The following is a 14,352-nucleotide window of genomic DNA, read 5'->3' as shown; positions in this document are numbered from 1 at the left end:
GACATGTGACAGGGGGACAGAGGATTGGGGGAGCAGAAGGAAAGGCTGGATCTGGCCCTAGGAGCAGCCCCAGCCACCGGAGCAACCCTCCATCACGTGACCCAGACAACAGAGCAGCCTCAATCCCTGCCACATGACTTCAGCAGGCCCCGGCCACCAGAGCAGGCCTAGGCCCCCCTGCGATATGGCCACAGTAGGCTACAGACACCTGCCATGCAGCCATGGCAGGCCCCCGCCATTGAGCAGGCCCCAGCTCGCGACAGGCCCCAGCCACTGAAACAGGCCCTGGCCTCCTGAGCAGGCTCCAGCCACTGGAGTAGGTACCCCACCACACACATCACCACGCAGCAGGCCCCAACCGCTTGAGCAGGCTTTGCCACGTGGCAGGTCCCGGCCTCCCACTGGAGCAGGCTTTGGCCACCCGCCACGCGACCTCAGCCAGCCATTGGAGCAGACCCCCACCACCATGCCACCTCAACCGGCCCAAGCCACTGGAACAGCCACCTGCCGCACCACTCACCTTTCAGCAGGAAAGTGAGTGCTGCTGTGCGGCTCTGCAAAGGAGGTGGGTGAGCGGAGAATTTTTTGTGCAGAGCCACACATACTTCCTTAAAGGGAAGTATGATTGGAACCCTGTTAGAGTTTGGGCCTTTCCACCATCTCCTGGGAAAGGGGTTGACTGTGAAGAAATAACTTATTTTGTTTGTTTTAAATCTGCTGCCTGTGAATTTCATTGGGTCAGCTTCTTGTTATGTTAGTGAAGGAATAAATAGTATTTCCCTATTCCATTTTTCCACATCATGCATGATTTTCTAGACCTCTAACATATCCCCCCACTCCTTAGTCACTTTTGCAAGCTGAAAAGTCCCAGTCTTGTTAATTTCTCCTCATATGGAAGTTGTTCTTTACCCCTAATCATTTCTGTTCCTCTTTTCTGTACCTTTTCCAAATCCAATCTCTCTTTTTTTAGATGGGGTGACCAGATCTGCATTCATTATTCAAGATGTGGGCATACCATAACTTTTTATAGAGGCAATATGATATTTCTAGTCTTATTATCTATTCCTTTCCTAATGGTTCCCAATAATTTGTTAGCTTTTTATCTTTTAGATTGCCACTGCACAGGGAGCTATCCACATTGATTCCAAGATCTCTTTCTTGAGTGGTAACAGCTATCTTAGACCCCCATCATTTTTGTATTTATAGTAGGGATTATACTTTTCCATGTGCATTACTTTGCATTTATCAATATCGAAGTCCATCTGCCCTTGTGTTGCCCAGTCACTTGCTTTTGTGAGATCCCTTTGTAACTGTTTGCAGTCAGTTTTGGACTTAACTATTTTGTGGTATCTGCAAATTTTGCCACCCTCCTGTTTACCCCCTTTTCAAGAACATTTATAAGTTTAACTGTACAGGTCCAAACCCCCCTTCTTTTAAGTGGAGTACCCGGCAATGTTCATGATGATTTAATGATCCTTCAATTCTTGTTATTTTGTTGTTTTTGTTATTTTTAACCACCCACCTCTCTCTTTTTATAACAAACTCCCTGCCCCAAAGGCAAAGCTGCCATCAGCTCAGACTTCCTTGCATGTAAGAACTATCTCTGGAGGCAGAGCATGGGCTTTAAGCAGACCTCAAGTATAGAATCCAGAGGTTCAAACTTTAGAGGGGGGGTACTGCCTCCCCTAGGCCCCATAAATGGCATCCTTTATTTTAAAAGGCTTTCCCATTTTCAACTAGGTGCTTTTGTGGCTTGCAGGTAAAGTGTCATTGCAGGGAGTCTGTTGCTTGTGGATATTCTAAGTAGTGTGTTTTTGTAGCCTTTCATAGAGCTACATATCCCTTCTGTCCTCCAAAAAACTCCAGACTTTTCAGCCTGACCAAGATATATACAGCTTTAATGATCTTACTCCATTGGCAACATACATGAACCTCTTGTAATGCCTGTAGAGAGATATGGGAGATCTTTGTCTTTTTAAGTGAGAGTGCTGTCATGCCCATGTTCCTTAATGATCTGTCTAGCCTACTGTGTATTATACTCCCACTCCTGTTAGGGCAGGGAGAGTGCAAGGTGCCCCATTATAACTTTCCTAAACAACACATGCTCTGTCTAGAATGCAGCACAAATTGGGAAGAGCAGGCTGTCCTGAAGAACCCAGCCAGTGTGGAACTGAAGAGGTCTGTGTGCAGCTTTTGAGGCAAAGCATTTGCTGAATCATACTTTTCTGAAGAAAATATTTGGCATTTTAACACAATCCCTCTAGCAACTTCAGTCACAAGCCATCACTAAGCTGCTTGGCCAGCTGAACTTTGTCTGGATTTGCATCTGCAGGGTGGGCTCTCGCTCCCCATAGTCCTTTGTATGAAGGAATTACTGACATTAAATGTGTATAATCCTCTGTATTCAGGTTAGTAATTTTATTAGGGTAAAACTATTTTATTAATGTTGAGATGTCTTAAGCCTTGCTCACCCTCACCACTCATCTCCCTGCCAGAGAAAGCAGGGACTGGCATACAAAAAATCATAAAGATTTGGAGGCGCACTGTACATATGTTTTATCAACTCCCTAACCTGTGTTGCCAGGAAGGGGAGCCGCAGTCTGCAAGCAGACAGGGTATTTTGTTTCAGACAAAATCAGAAACAGATGAGCGATGGGGCGGGCCTAATTCTCCTTCCTCTTGTTCTATTTTCTTTTTTTGAGGGTATAACTCTGTGACTCTCATGGAATTACTCTTGATTTAAACCAGTGTAAATGAGAGGAGAGGCAATCCCACTAGATGATTCAGGGAAACAATCACTGATTAGAATATACAGAATGGTTAGAAATTATATGCCTAGCCCTAAATGTAAAACCTCTATACCACGAGTAAGTGCAAGAGAGCCTTAACATCAGAGAGCACTTCTAAGGAAGTGGAAAATGATTTACCTGATTTATCAAGGTTACTTCTATGGCACTAGCACGCACAATTTCCATGTTCCCAGAGGAAGCCTTAGCCTCGCTGTGTTTGCAGTTTACACTTGCACAGGTGAAATGGAACCACAGCATGAGAGTAAAAGCTGGCAAGTGCTTTCAGTGAGGATGACAAGTGCAGCACAGCAGGGGAAGGCAGGAAAACCTGAACCTGCAGAGAGGGGCTTTCACTGATGGTGAAGTTCACCCTTGTGCAAGGAGCCTGGCACCAGGGCCAGCCAGCACGAGTAGCTTAAGAGGGATCTAAGTGATGACAAGACTTTGCACTGTTACTCTGAACAGGGTGAATTTCACCCCCCATGTGAACTTCCACATAGCTAATAGAATTGGTGCACTCATCTTTTTTGATAAAAGCAATAAACTGTTAGTAAGTAAATGGCATGCAAGTAATGGAGGAAGTTCATGCAAATGACGTACCGATGTTGCACCTTACTTAGGGAGAATTCCGAGTTCATTTTTATTTGTCTTGAGTGTCCATTGCATCTGGACACCAGAGATGAGCTATAAATTAAACGCCTGTAAAAGCTACTCGCTTGGGACAGCCAAATAAACAATCCTGCAGGAGATCAATAGCAATACTCAACTATCAGGCTAAAAATAGCTCTGTGCTGACTGCCTGTAGTCAGAAATGGGCTGGGCTGAATAAGTGCATCTTACATGTTGCCCTGAAGTGTGTCAAACTCTGGCAAACAGCAGGAGGGAGGGAGCAGGTTTCAGGGTTGAAAGCCCTGTGTGGTGGATGACCTGCTTCTGGCTCTAGAAAGGTGCCATTAAGTAGGGAGGAGAGTTCCCCCGGCTGATTTCATCTGTTGTAATGGGATGTTTTTCAAGTATCCAGATCCCAACCTATTCAAGGCATTAGGGATCTAAAAGCATGCAAATGCCTCAGACCATGGTGATTTTGCACATTTTTTGCTGTGAGTTGTTTTCAGTGTAGAATTCTGGAGGCTGGACCAGAATTTTTCAGTTTCTCATTTGCCTTATTCTTTCTTACCACTCTATGTAGGGTGGAGGACCAGAGGATTTCAGCAATCTCCCACCTGAACAAAGAAGGAAGAAACTCCAGCAAAAGGTTGATGAGCTAAATAAAGACATTCAGAAGGAGATGGATCAAAGGTAGGCCTAACCACGATACAATGTGGGGAACCTTTTTTGGGTCAGGGACCCACAGAAAAATCAGTCGGGGACTGCATACAAGCAAGAAGCCAAAAAAAAACCAATCCTCACTGACATGGCCCCCAACTGAGAAGCAGAAAGACACTCCCCATTGTCCCCTCACATGACCTAGGGTGGCCCAGCCTACTAGATTTTCTGTGCTTCTGCCCTGTAGTGAGACAGCAGGGGGGATGGAGCACCAGTGCAGGCGCCCCAAGGTCAGGGGGAGCCCTGAATCTCGGGGGCTGGATCAAGACAAGCCAGGAGCTGCATCCAGCCCCCCGAGTCTGAGGTTTCCCACCCCTGAATTAGAGAGAAACTTTCATATAGCAGAACACTAGTCAGACACTAGTCTGTGAACTACCAATAGGAAGCTATTTCATTCACAGGCAACAAATACGAAGAAGATAGTAGGACACGCCCTGTGAATCACTATTGGATATGACGCTCTTGGAATAGAAGACATAAAGGGCACCAGATGACTAAAGATCATCAAGGAGACGAGCTAAAATTTCCCCATTGTCTAAGTTCTGAAATTAATGGTTTAATTATGACCTACCCAGGGAAGGTAAAAAGGAGCAAAGGGAATGGTTGCTAATTATTTATCTGTTCCACCCACTCACTTTTGAAGGGCATTCCACCACTGATATATCAGGATAGTAAGGCAATAGCACAAGAATCTATGTGACCTGTGTAAGTGGTGTCATCACAGACAATTTTTCTTTCTGGCACAGGTTTACCAGTCTTTTTAAGTGGATGAATCATGTACTTCTGAGCCAGGCAGGAATCACAAATACTTTGTCTCTGAATATGAATCAGCCCCAACATTTACAGTACCTTAATAAAAGCTTCATCTCTGTTCAGTTTGCCAAACCACCATGTCTTTCAAGACTACTGAAATCACAGACCCCTCAGCACAGAGCACGTGGTTTATTGTAAATATATCAAGCCTTGGACGCTTTCCATTTCTGGTGTCTTTCTATTGCTCATGAGTTTAGGATTATAACAGAGATGGAAAACATTTCCTAGATTATCAGACACATTTCCCTGTAATGCAAGATACAGTCCTCTAATAGCAAATCCAATAATAACCTCCTGTTGTGTAGTGTACTTGGGACTTAGCCAAAATCTTTTGTCTTTTTCAGGCTTAGGAATCACATGCACTAGGGAGATTCCTAAAAGCAGAAATTGTTATCAGAAGGGCAGTGTTCACAAAAGTGTGAGATTGTTCATCAGTTCCCATTTTAAAAGTCTCTGTGCTCTCCAGTGTCCATTTCCCTGAAACAGAAGAGTTAATGATTCTTGCACTTTTGCAGATTCGTTATTAGGAGATTTCATTTGTTAGCGTACGTGAGAAGGAAGCACTTCAAGTGGTTCCATTTATATTGATCAGTTCTGGCTTTTCATATTTGCAGTGTACCTGTGTTTATTCACATCTTTGCTTCTGCCATTACTTTACAACAGTGGTTCTCAAACTTTTTGGCCCACAGCCCACTTTGCTCAACTCAAACCTTTCTATGGTCTACCAGCCAATCACCCATGATGACAAAATGAGTGTAGGAGCGGGCAGAGGGTGGGTGGGAGGTCTGGCCGGGATTCCGGCCAATGGGAGCAGTGGGGAAAGTCTCCATGTGAGCAGTTACCTGCACCGCCGTTTCTCCAACCGGGAGGAGGGGATGTGGCAGTGTGTGGAGCCACTTCCTCCTTCCGTGAGGTGAATTCGGCCCACGAGTCTTGAGACTCCACCTCTCACAGCAGAAAGACAACCTTGCGGGGGGGAGGGGCCTGGAGCACCAGTGTGGGATCCCTACTGTGGGGGGAGGGCGAGGGCAGACCTGAGTCAACAGCCCGCCTGCAAGATGGTTGCGGAATGTCCATGGACCGCTCTTTGACAACCACTGCTTTAGAAATTAAATGTAATACACGTTTCAAACAGACAGAAAAGCTTTGCTATCTTTTTCAAAATGATATGTAAAGATTAGAAAAAGGTTAGTATAGGGAAAGGCTAGGATTTTCCTTTGTGTATTTTAATTGGCATCTTTTCTGTTTTCCCCAAAAAAAGTATTCAACTTTGGTCTGATAATCTTGTTAAAAATCAGTTCACAGTTTATTTGTATAAGTGATGTGGGGATGTTAATCCCTATTTCATATCAGAAATAAGAAAGGAGATTTATAGATAGCTGTTTACTTTTGTTTCACGTGTCCCCCTGAAATAATATTATAGCTATAGTTTTTCTCCTTGAATAAATTCCCTTTTCCGTTTAATTTTCTTTGACTGATTTCAGTGTAACCTAATATTAAGATCATACATAAAATTAGTACAAAGTGAGAGTTACATTAGACAGAGGGATGAGACTGGTAAGCAAAGTTCTAGCAGCAATAGTTAGACATACGGAATGTATAAAAAATGAGTTAAAATGGGAAAGACTGCCCTTTGGGTCCCAACCACAGAACAATCCCAATTCCTTTCCACCCACTCCTTTTCCCAGTTTCTCCATGCACAAAGCAAAAGCAGACACAGGGTTGCAATTGTAAAAGATTTTGTGGGAACCTCTCAGATAAAAAGAATTATAACTTGGATTGTAGGACTTTGATTCAAGTAATGTCTGGAGCATTGTTAAATAGTCATACCAGTAATGAGAACTCAAATCATAAATCAACTCCTTTCTGAATCCTAAAATGTTTCTTCTTCTGCAGACAAAATCTCATAAAATTCACCCTTAGCCTGCCTTAAGTCAGGTGCAACACTTTGTCATTAAAGATGACTCTGCAGGACATGCCTTCTCATTGAGCACAGAAAGTCATGTAGCATGTTAATGCTGGCTTTGGGATATCAGATTCTTGCTATTGCCCCACAAAAGCGATGTCCTAAGCATTTTGCACATGAGTTGATATAACACAATCTCAAAATGCTGCATAGCTCAACTAGACATAGTGTCACATCAAGACCTAAGGTCTAACTGTTACCAAGCCAAACCATCTGGATTTAGTTTTAGTCTAAACATTGGAGCAGTGTGAAATAAACTGATCAGCAGGGATCCTAGAAATCTGTCTGCCACTGAAATATGTGAAAAAAACGCAGAAGTTGCCTTTCTACAGAGAATCTTTGTTTTCTACATACAGCAGAATCCCCTGCCCCGGCATGCACACAGGAATATGAGAAATTCATGCTTCAGCCCCAGCAGCAGGGCTCGGGCTTTCAGCTTTAATTGTAGAAAAACACAGATTTGGGGGGGTTTATAGAGAATTTTGGATTTTTTATCATGGAAAAACTAGGATCCTTGCTGATCAGGAGCAAAGTGTGTTGCATATTCGTAAGGTGCACAAATGCAAGAGGCAAAGTGAAGGGGATCAGCATCACTCCATTGTTACTGGAATATACACATCCAAGCCATTCAAATGGCATTCAGCCCAGGATGTGGAGAGATGACATAAGCACTTCAATGTGACCATGAGGCTGGAAAGATATTTATCTAGCAAGTTCAGAGGCCATTCTTGGGGAGTGAGGAGGGAGGGATGGGAGAAATGTGGGAGGGAGGGATGGGAGAAATGTGGAAGCTTTGGCAAGATCTTTCTTCAGAGTTAACTAGTGGAAATCCCAGTGCTAACTAGTGGAAAATGTGTGAGTGAAAGACAATTCCACACCTAAATCTCCCCATCTCCTCCCCCCAAATGTCCTAATTCAAGAATTCAGTCACCTTTCCACTGATAACTAAGGGTAGAGATTTGGATGTCCAGTTCCCATTAATTGTAATTCTGCATGCTTACATTGGCTTAATACCTTTCTGATAACACTATTGGAAATTATTTGCTTGTAGAGCTGCAGGTTGAACCTCTCTAATCCAGAACTTTCTCATCCAGAAACATCTGTCATCCAGAATGATTTTAGTTAGCTGGATGTCCATTTTTCATAGGTGTAGCCAAGTTTCCCATGTTCCCATAAAGTTGGTTTATAGCCACCAGTCCTGGTTCTCAGTGTTCTGTGCTGTTATTTAGCTCTAATTTACCCCTAAATGTCCTCTAACAGTGCAGTAAGCTGTGGAAGTGTTTGCAATGCTGCTAAACAATATTGATCTCCTGTGGTCTGGCAAATTCTCTTGTTCAGAATCAGTCAGGTGCTGAGGGTTCTGGAGGTTCTAGAGAGGTTCAACCTATAGTTCTGCCATCTTTACTAACATTGAAGAAACCCTGTGGGTTATTTGTGGATTAAGACTTAATAGCCTGGTCTACACTAGACCAGGCTGGTTGGCTTAAGGTACGCTGTCCAGCTTTCCAAAATGTGAACCAGTGGGAGGCTGACAGGAGCATATACTCCCTTCGGTTTCCCTTACTCCTTGCAGAAAGACAAGTACAGGATGCTGCAGGGAGCTGCTCTCAGCATTCACTTTGGAGGTCTACACTAGACCAGCTAAATCAAACGCTAGAAGTTCGACCTCGGGAGGGTAGAGTAGACATACCTAGTTTGACTAAGGGTTTTACAGAGTGTAATGTCTGAAGCTTTACATATTATTGCTATTGGCTATATCCAGTTCTTGCAGTGCCTGATAATTTACCAACTCTTTTCCAAGCAAATGACTTTGATGCATCAAGGAGAGATATTTAATTAGTATCTGGGTGACACAAAACAAAAGCCCTGGCAGAGAATCTCCCCACACTTCATTGCACTCATAACCTGTTGTGCTTGAACCACAGATGCAGAATGATGGCTTTGGAACTTTTTGGTTTCTCCAAAGGGATTTACCCACCCTGCTGCTGCTCAACTTACCTGTATTGCATTTTCCTTATTTCTCACAGAGATGCCTTAACAAAAATGAAAGACGTCTACATCAAGAACCCGCAGATGGGAGATGCAGCCAGTGTAGATTACAAACTAGCTGAACTGGGACAAAATATGGAAAAGCTGCGATTAGAGGCTCAGAAATTTGAGGTATGGATGGGGTTTAAGTACTAATGCCCTTTTATGATGGTAGCTTTGAACAAATAGTCCCTGATTCAGGAAAGGATTTAAGTGCATACTTAACAGGGATGGATTTAAGTAAGTGCTTAAAATTAGGCAGCATTTAAGTATTTTGCTGAATTGGAGCCTTAAAGCAGGGGTGGGCCTCCACAGAGTTGGATTCGGCCCACCAAGCTGGTTGATCTGGCCTGCAGAGGCCATGCCATTGCCCTGCCCCCAGGCCAATCAGGGCCTAGGGATGGGGGAGCGTGTAGCGCTTAGAGTCATCCCTGGTGGTTGACTCTAAGCACCGCGCGCTGGAGGGCAGGGAGCAAAAGATTTTGCATGCTTCTCTCCCCTGCTCCCAGACCAATGAAGGCCTGGGGGCAGGAGGGGAAGCATGCAAAGTCTCCTCCTGCCCTGCTCCCACAGTGCCAGGAACATTTGCGCACTCCCCCCACCCACCAAGCCCTGCTGCTCAGCTGGTGATTGTCTAAGTGCGGTGCTTCCTTGCAGGGCGGGGGCAGGGAGTGAGAGACTTTGTGTGCTCCCTCTTCCCCAGGCTCCAATTGACCTGGGGCAGTTGGGGGAATGCGCAAAGTCTCCTCCCACTGCCAGGGGCGCAGGCGCCTAGAGGGAACCGCCAGCTGTTCAGAACAGCTTGGCAGTTCTCACTGGAGCGGGGGTAAGGGCAAAGACTTTGCGTGCTCCCCCACCCCCAGGACAATCAGTGTCTGTGGGTGGGGAAGCATGGAAGTATCCTGGCCCCGCCCCTTCTGCCTGAGGCCTTGCCCCTTCCGGTGGCCTGGGGCCACTTCAAAAATTTCTGAAGTGGCCCCTGGTCAAAAATTATTGCCCACCCCTGCCTTAGAGCCACCTTTTAGCATAACTATATCTTGGATCCTTCCTCTGTATTTGTCAGACAACTAGATTTTCCTATCATTTGTCACAGAAAATAGGTTATATAGATCAGGGGAATGCAGGCAAATGCCCCGAAATGCACTGATACTCTTTTAAGGGTAGGTTAGATAAATGTCTGTCAGGGATGGTCTAGAGGGTACTGGGTCCTGCCATGAGGACAGGGGACTGGACTTGATGACCTCGTGAGGTCCCTTCCAGTCCTAGTATTCTATGATTCTTGTATATGCAACAGTATCAAGTTTTAAATGCCTCTCAGAAGACATAGACACCCGGTGAAAGCTCAGAAAAACTCCACTTTAATCCTTTCATACCCCAGGTGCATTTTGCCAATCTGATATCTGATGGTGGTGAAAAACTGATGGGCACCAAAAGCTTAATCTTCACCCAACCCCCACCCAGATATTGTGGGGATCCAAAACAGGGTAAAAACAGTCTAAAGAATCTGCTAATTTAAGTGTGATGAGAGTCCATGGATTGTGCTGGCTAAGTCCTTGTCATCACTATCGTGTTTTGTTGCCACCCCGTGAGAAACTTTTTTCTTTCTCCATCACTTTATTGTCACAAAGAGCCAGTGTAGACACTGCTGTTTGTTTTGTCAAGAAAACAAAGAACAGATAATTGGAATGCTCCATCTCTGCCCTGCACTAGGAACACTGCAACAGGCAGACTGCTGTCGTACGGGACTGGGGGGGAATGGGGAGAGACTGCTGCACGGACTGGACATTCCTCCAACTGGGCTCAGAACTACTCATGATGTTGCTCCTAGCAACTGAGGAGGCTGAGGGAGAATTTGGAAGAATTTGCAGCAATCAGCTCTGCCTTCCCACAGCACTGCACTGTGGGATACATACCCCCAGTGCATTGCTCACTGTCTATGATGGCGCTCCCAAAGTGAACACAGTCTGTTAACAGAGGGAACAAGTGTCAGTTTTTGTTTTGTAGACTTTTGGGCATTGTCATAAATTTTGTCAACAAATCTTGGTAACGTAGACAAGGCCCAGCTGAACAGAAAGCAAGAGATGAAGCACATTTTAAGGAACAATCCTCATTGTTAACAGAAAGCGTTTTAAAGATACAAAGACTCTGGAATATGAATAATAGTTGGAATAACGGAACCCATGATAGACAGAAACTATTGTAATTAAGGCAGATGAATTGTAAGGACAGGGAAGGACTATATTCTGTATGCTATGGAGTATGCTGTGGATTTGAATGCACACAGCCAATTATGTTAGTTTGCCTTATTCTCCATTGCTTGTGAGGCCCTGTTGAAAGCCGGTGGCAGCTTTCCCTTTCCTCCCAACTATTGTCCTGTTCCATTTGGCCAATAATGGAGTTTTTATTGGGTACTTCTGTGTTTCTAAAATTATCATGGCTTTCTTCTGTTTACCTCATTTTTCCAAGACAAGCAGCACTTCAGCCCAGTTACAGTAAACTACTGCTGTTAAGGCAGCAGGGGAAGATCACACAGGGTATGTCTATACTAGCCCCTAGTTCAAACTAGGGAGGCTAATGTAGGCATTCGAAGTTGCAAATGAAGCCCGGGATTTAAATATCCCAGGCTTTATTTGCATGTTCCCGTTCGGTCGCCATTTTTAAATGCCACTAATCCGGACTAACTGCCCGCAGCTACACACGGCAGTGAAATGGTAATTCGAACTAAGGACTTAGTTTAAAAATGGCGACCGAATGGGAACATGCAAATAAAGCCCGGGATATTTAAATCCCGGGCTTCATTTGCAACTTCGAATGCCAGGTAAACCACCCAGGTAAACCCAGGAGGCATACCTGGGTGGTCGACAAATACCTTTGATGTCGACACCCGCGCGTCCAGACTATCGCGCTGAGCCGACAAACAGCTGATCAGCTGTTTGTTGGCTCAGTGCGGCAGCCATGTAAATTTAAATGAAGCGGCGATTATTTAAATCGCCGCTTCATTTTACTATGTCGGGTAGCCTAATCTACGTGCCTCTGGCGACAGAGGCATGTAGTCTAGACGTACCCTTAGAATGCAGAATCTACTCCCCCTTGCCTCACGCAACAGCAAATTGAAGGTAAATTTAAATGTGTTTATGCTAGTTCCTTGCTTGTAGTTTGGTGGTTCGGGTGTTAGGTATAACTCCAGAGGGGCAAAGTAAAAGTACTTTGTCCTTTAGCTATCTAATGCATTTCAGTATGAAATCAGTTGCTTTTTCTTTGCAGGGCTGGTTAGCTGAGGTTGAAGGAAGGCTACCTGTACGGACTGAACAGAGCAGACGACAGAGTGGAATGTATGAAACCCAGAACACTTCAGCAGTCAATAACTGTGCACAGGACCGAGAGAGGTACAGTATCTGTACAGAGCTGGCCAGACAAACATGCTATTACTGTGACGCCTCTCTTAATTTCATTTTAGATGCAAATTCTTCTTTACAAGATGCTGTGATGCTGCAGCAATAGATGTATAAATCTTGCATACAAGAATCCTAATCCATGATGAGACTGCAAACCCCCACTCTAATGATTCCTTGTTTTGATACAGAAAATTCTAATTTGCCATAGCAAACATTAGGGAAATGCAAAGAAGAGTAATGTTTTCCAAAGCCCAGTTGGGTTCTGTCACTTCCAGGCATGCACTCAGGATAAAATTTACTCCTGTGCAGGAAGTTAGCACAAGGCCTGTTGACCGCTTATGTCTCATTTAGGACATTAAGTGGGATGGAAGTGATCCTTAAGTGTCATGCTAGCTCTCTGAATAGATATAAATTTCACCTCTGTACATCAGATTGAAGATGAGGGCCAGTTTTCTTTGCTGTTATGTCTGTACAAATCCAGAGTAACTCCACTGACTTCTGGGGGGTGCCTCCAGATTTGTAAGTGGCAGAACTTGTTCTTTGATTTGTTTGAAATGATTCCTGTGCAGAAGGACCAAGATGTTAAATGGGGTGGTTCCCAGCCACTGCACTTAGGATGAAATCCCATCTTTTCCCAGAAAAGACCCCGCCAAACCACTTGAGAATGAAAAATTGGACAGGAAATCTCATGTGATCTGGCTGTCTCAGGAAACTTCTAATGCTGGCTGGTCTGGAACTATTCATGCCATTTGTTCAGTACATATAAGGCTCTCAGACATTACACACCACAATAGATAGATCTCTTAATGGAAATAACCTAAAAACTTAAAAGGGGAGATATCCAGGTGCCAAAACGCTCTGAGGCTATGTCTACACCGGCAGCTTCTTGCGGAAGAACATCTTGCGCAAGGGTTCTTGTGCAAGAACTCTTGCGCAAAAAAAGTCCACACTGCCATGTGCGAGTTGTGCTTTTGTGCAAGAGCATCCATGGCAGCGTGGATGCTCTCTTGCGCAAGAAAGCTCTGATGGCCATTTTAGCCATAGAGATTTCTTGTGAAAGAAATCCCTACTGAGCGTCCACACTGCCCTCTTGTGCAAGAGCTCACATCTGTTCAAAAAGAGCGTAGCTCTTGGGCAAGAAGCCGTACTGTAAATCATCTTGCGCAAGAGCGAGTGGGCAGTGTGGATGCTTTCCGAAAGAAAGGCCATTCTTGCGCAATAACCTGCCAGTGTAGCCATAGCCTGAGAGTGCCCAAAATCCTAGGCCCATCTTCCAATGTGAAAAGGATACTGAGCAATACATCCTCTTCTGTTGGAACAATCTTTCTGAGAATGCAGCATGCTTCTGTGTAGTAGTATGGAGAACTACTGCATTGGCCATGCAGAAAGGCAAGTGAGAGAGGTGCATTTGAAAGGCTTTGGCAGGAGGAGTTGACTGAACAGATTTCCCCCACCATGCTGGAAATGCCATGACTCACAATGGCGCACTCTGAATGTTCATCTAAATTATCACTCACTTGACCTTCAGCTTGCCACAGCTGAGTGTTCCTGGCAGGTATATTTTCCTCACCATACTGCTCCTGAGCTGGTTGCTATAGTTGCTGTATATTTTCCTTTCTTGAGCAGCCCAGATGGCAGTTACACAGAGGAGCAAAGTCAGGAGAGTGAGATGAAGGTGCCAATGACAGAGTTTGATGACGAGTTTGATGACGAAGAACCACTCCCTACCATAGGAACATGTAAAGCTCTCTATACATTTGAAGGTACCACTAACCCACGGGTTCCATTTCACTTCTTATTTATATTACAACTTTACGAATACCATCCAGGGGTTGCCGTTGTGCTAAGCACTGTTCACACACAGAATAAAAGACAGTTCCTGCTGTGAAGATGGGTGTATCATAGTGGCTTGTCCTGCCAGAGATGAAGGATTTGGGTCTAGCTTACTGAAGCAGGCAAACGGGAGAGGGATCAAATGATTCCTCTCTAAAAAGCCTCTGGTAGCTGCAGCAACGAGGGATGCTCAGAGAAAGGT

The 14,352-nt window shown here is 44.7% G+C and overlaps 1 protein-coding gene across 21 annotated transcripts in view; it reads left to right on the top strand.

Annotated features, from left to right (window-relative positions):
- FNBP1 (formin binding protein 1) overlaps positions 1 to 14,352 on the top strand; it is a 170,939-nt gene that overhangs the window by 145,796 nt on the left and 10,791 nt on the right. For 13 of the 21 annotated variants that reach the window (XM_075905365.1, XM_075905380.1, XM_075905364.1 and 10 more), the window contains 4 exons: positions 3,979 to 4,088; positions 8,922 to 9,054; positions 12,187 to 12,308; positions 13,941 to 14,080. In XM_075905365.1, coding sequence (XP_075761480.1) covers positions 3,979 to 4,088; positions 8,922 to 9,054; positions 12,187 to 12,308; positions 13,941 to 14,080 — 505 coding nt within the window. The remainder of the gene's footprint in view (positions 1 to 3,978; positions 4,089 to 8,921; positions 9,055 to 12,186; positions 12,309 to 13,940; positions 14,081 to 14,352) is intronic. The other 8 variants (XM_075905385.1, XM_075905372.1, XM_075905363.1 and 5 more) reach the window with 1 other exon arrangement.

Source organism: Pelodiscus sinensis, chromosome 22 (genome assembly GCF_049634645.1).
Source record: "Pelodiscus sinensis isolate JC-2024 chromosome 22, ASM4963464v1, whole genome shotgun sequence".
Taxonomy (NCBI): domain Eukaryota; kingdom Metazoa; phylum Chordata; order Testudines; family Trionychidae; genus Pelodiscus; species Pelodiscus sinensis.
The sequence above is the reverse complement of the archived record's forward strand: the minus strand, read 5'-3'. Positions and strand labels throughout refer to the sequence as shown.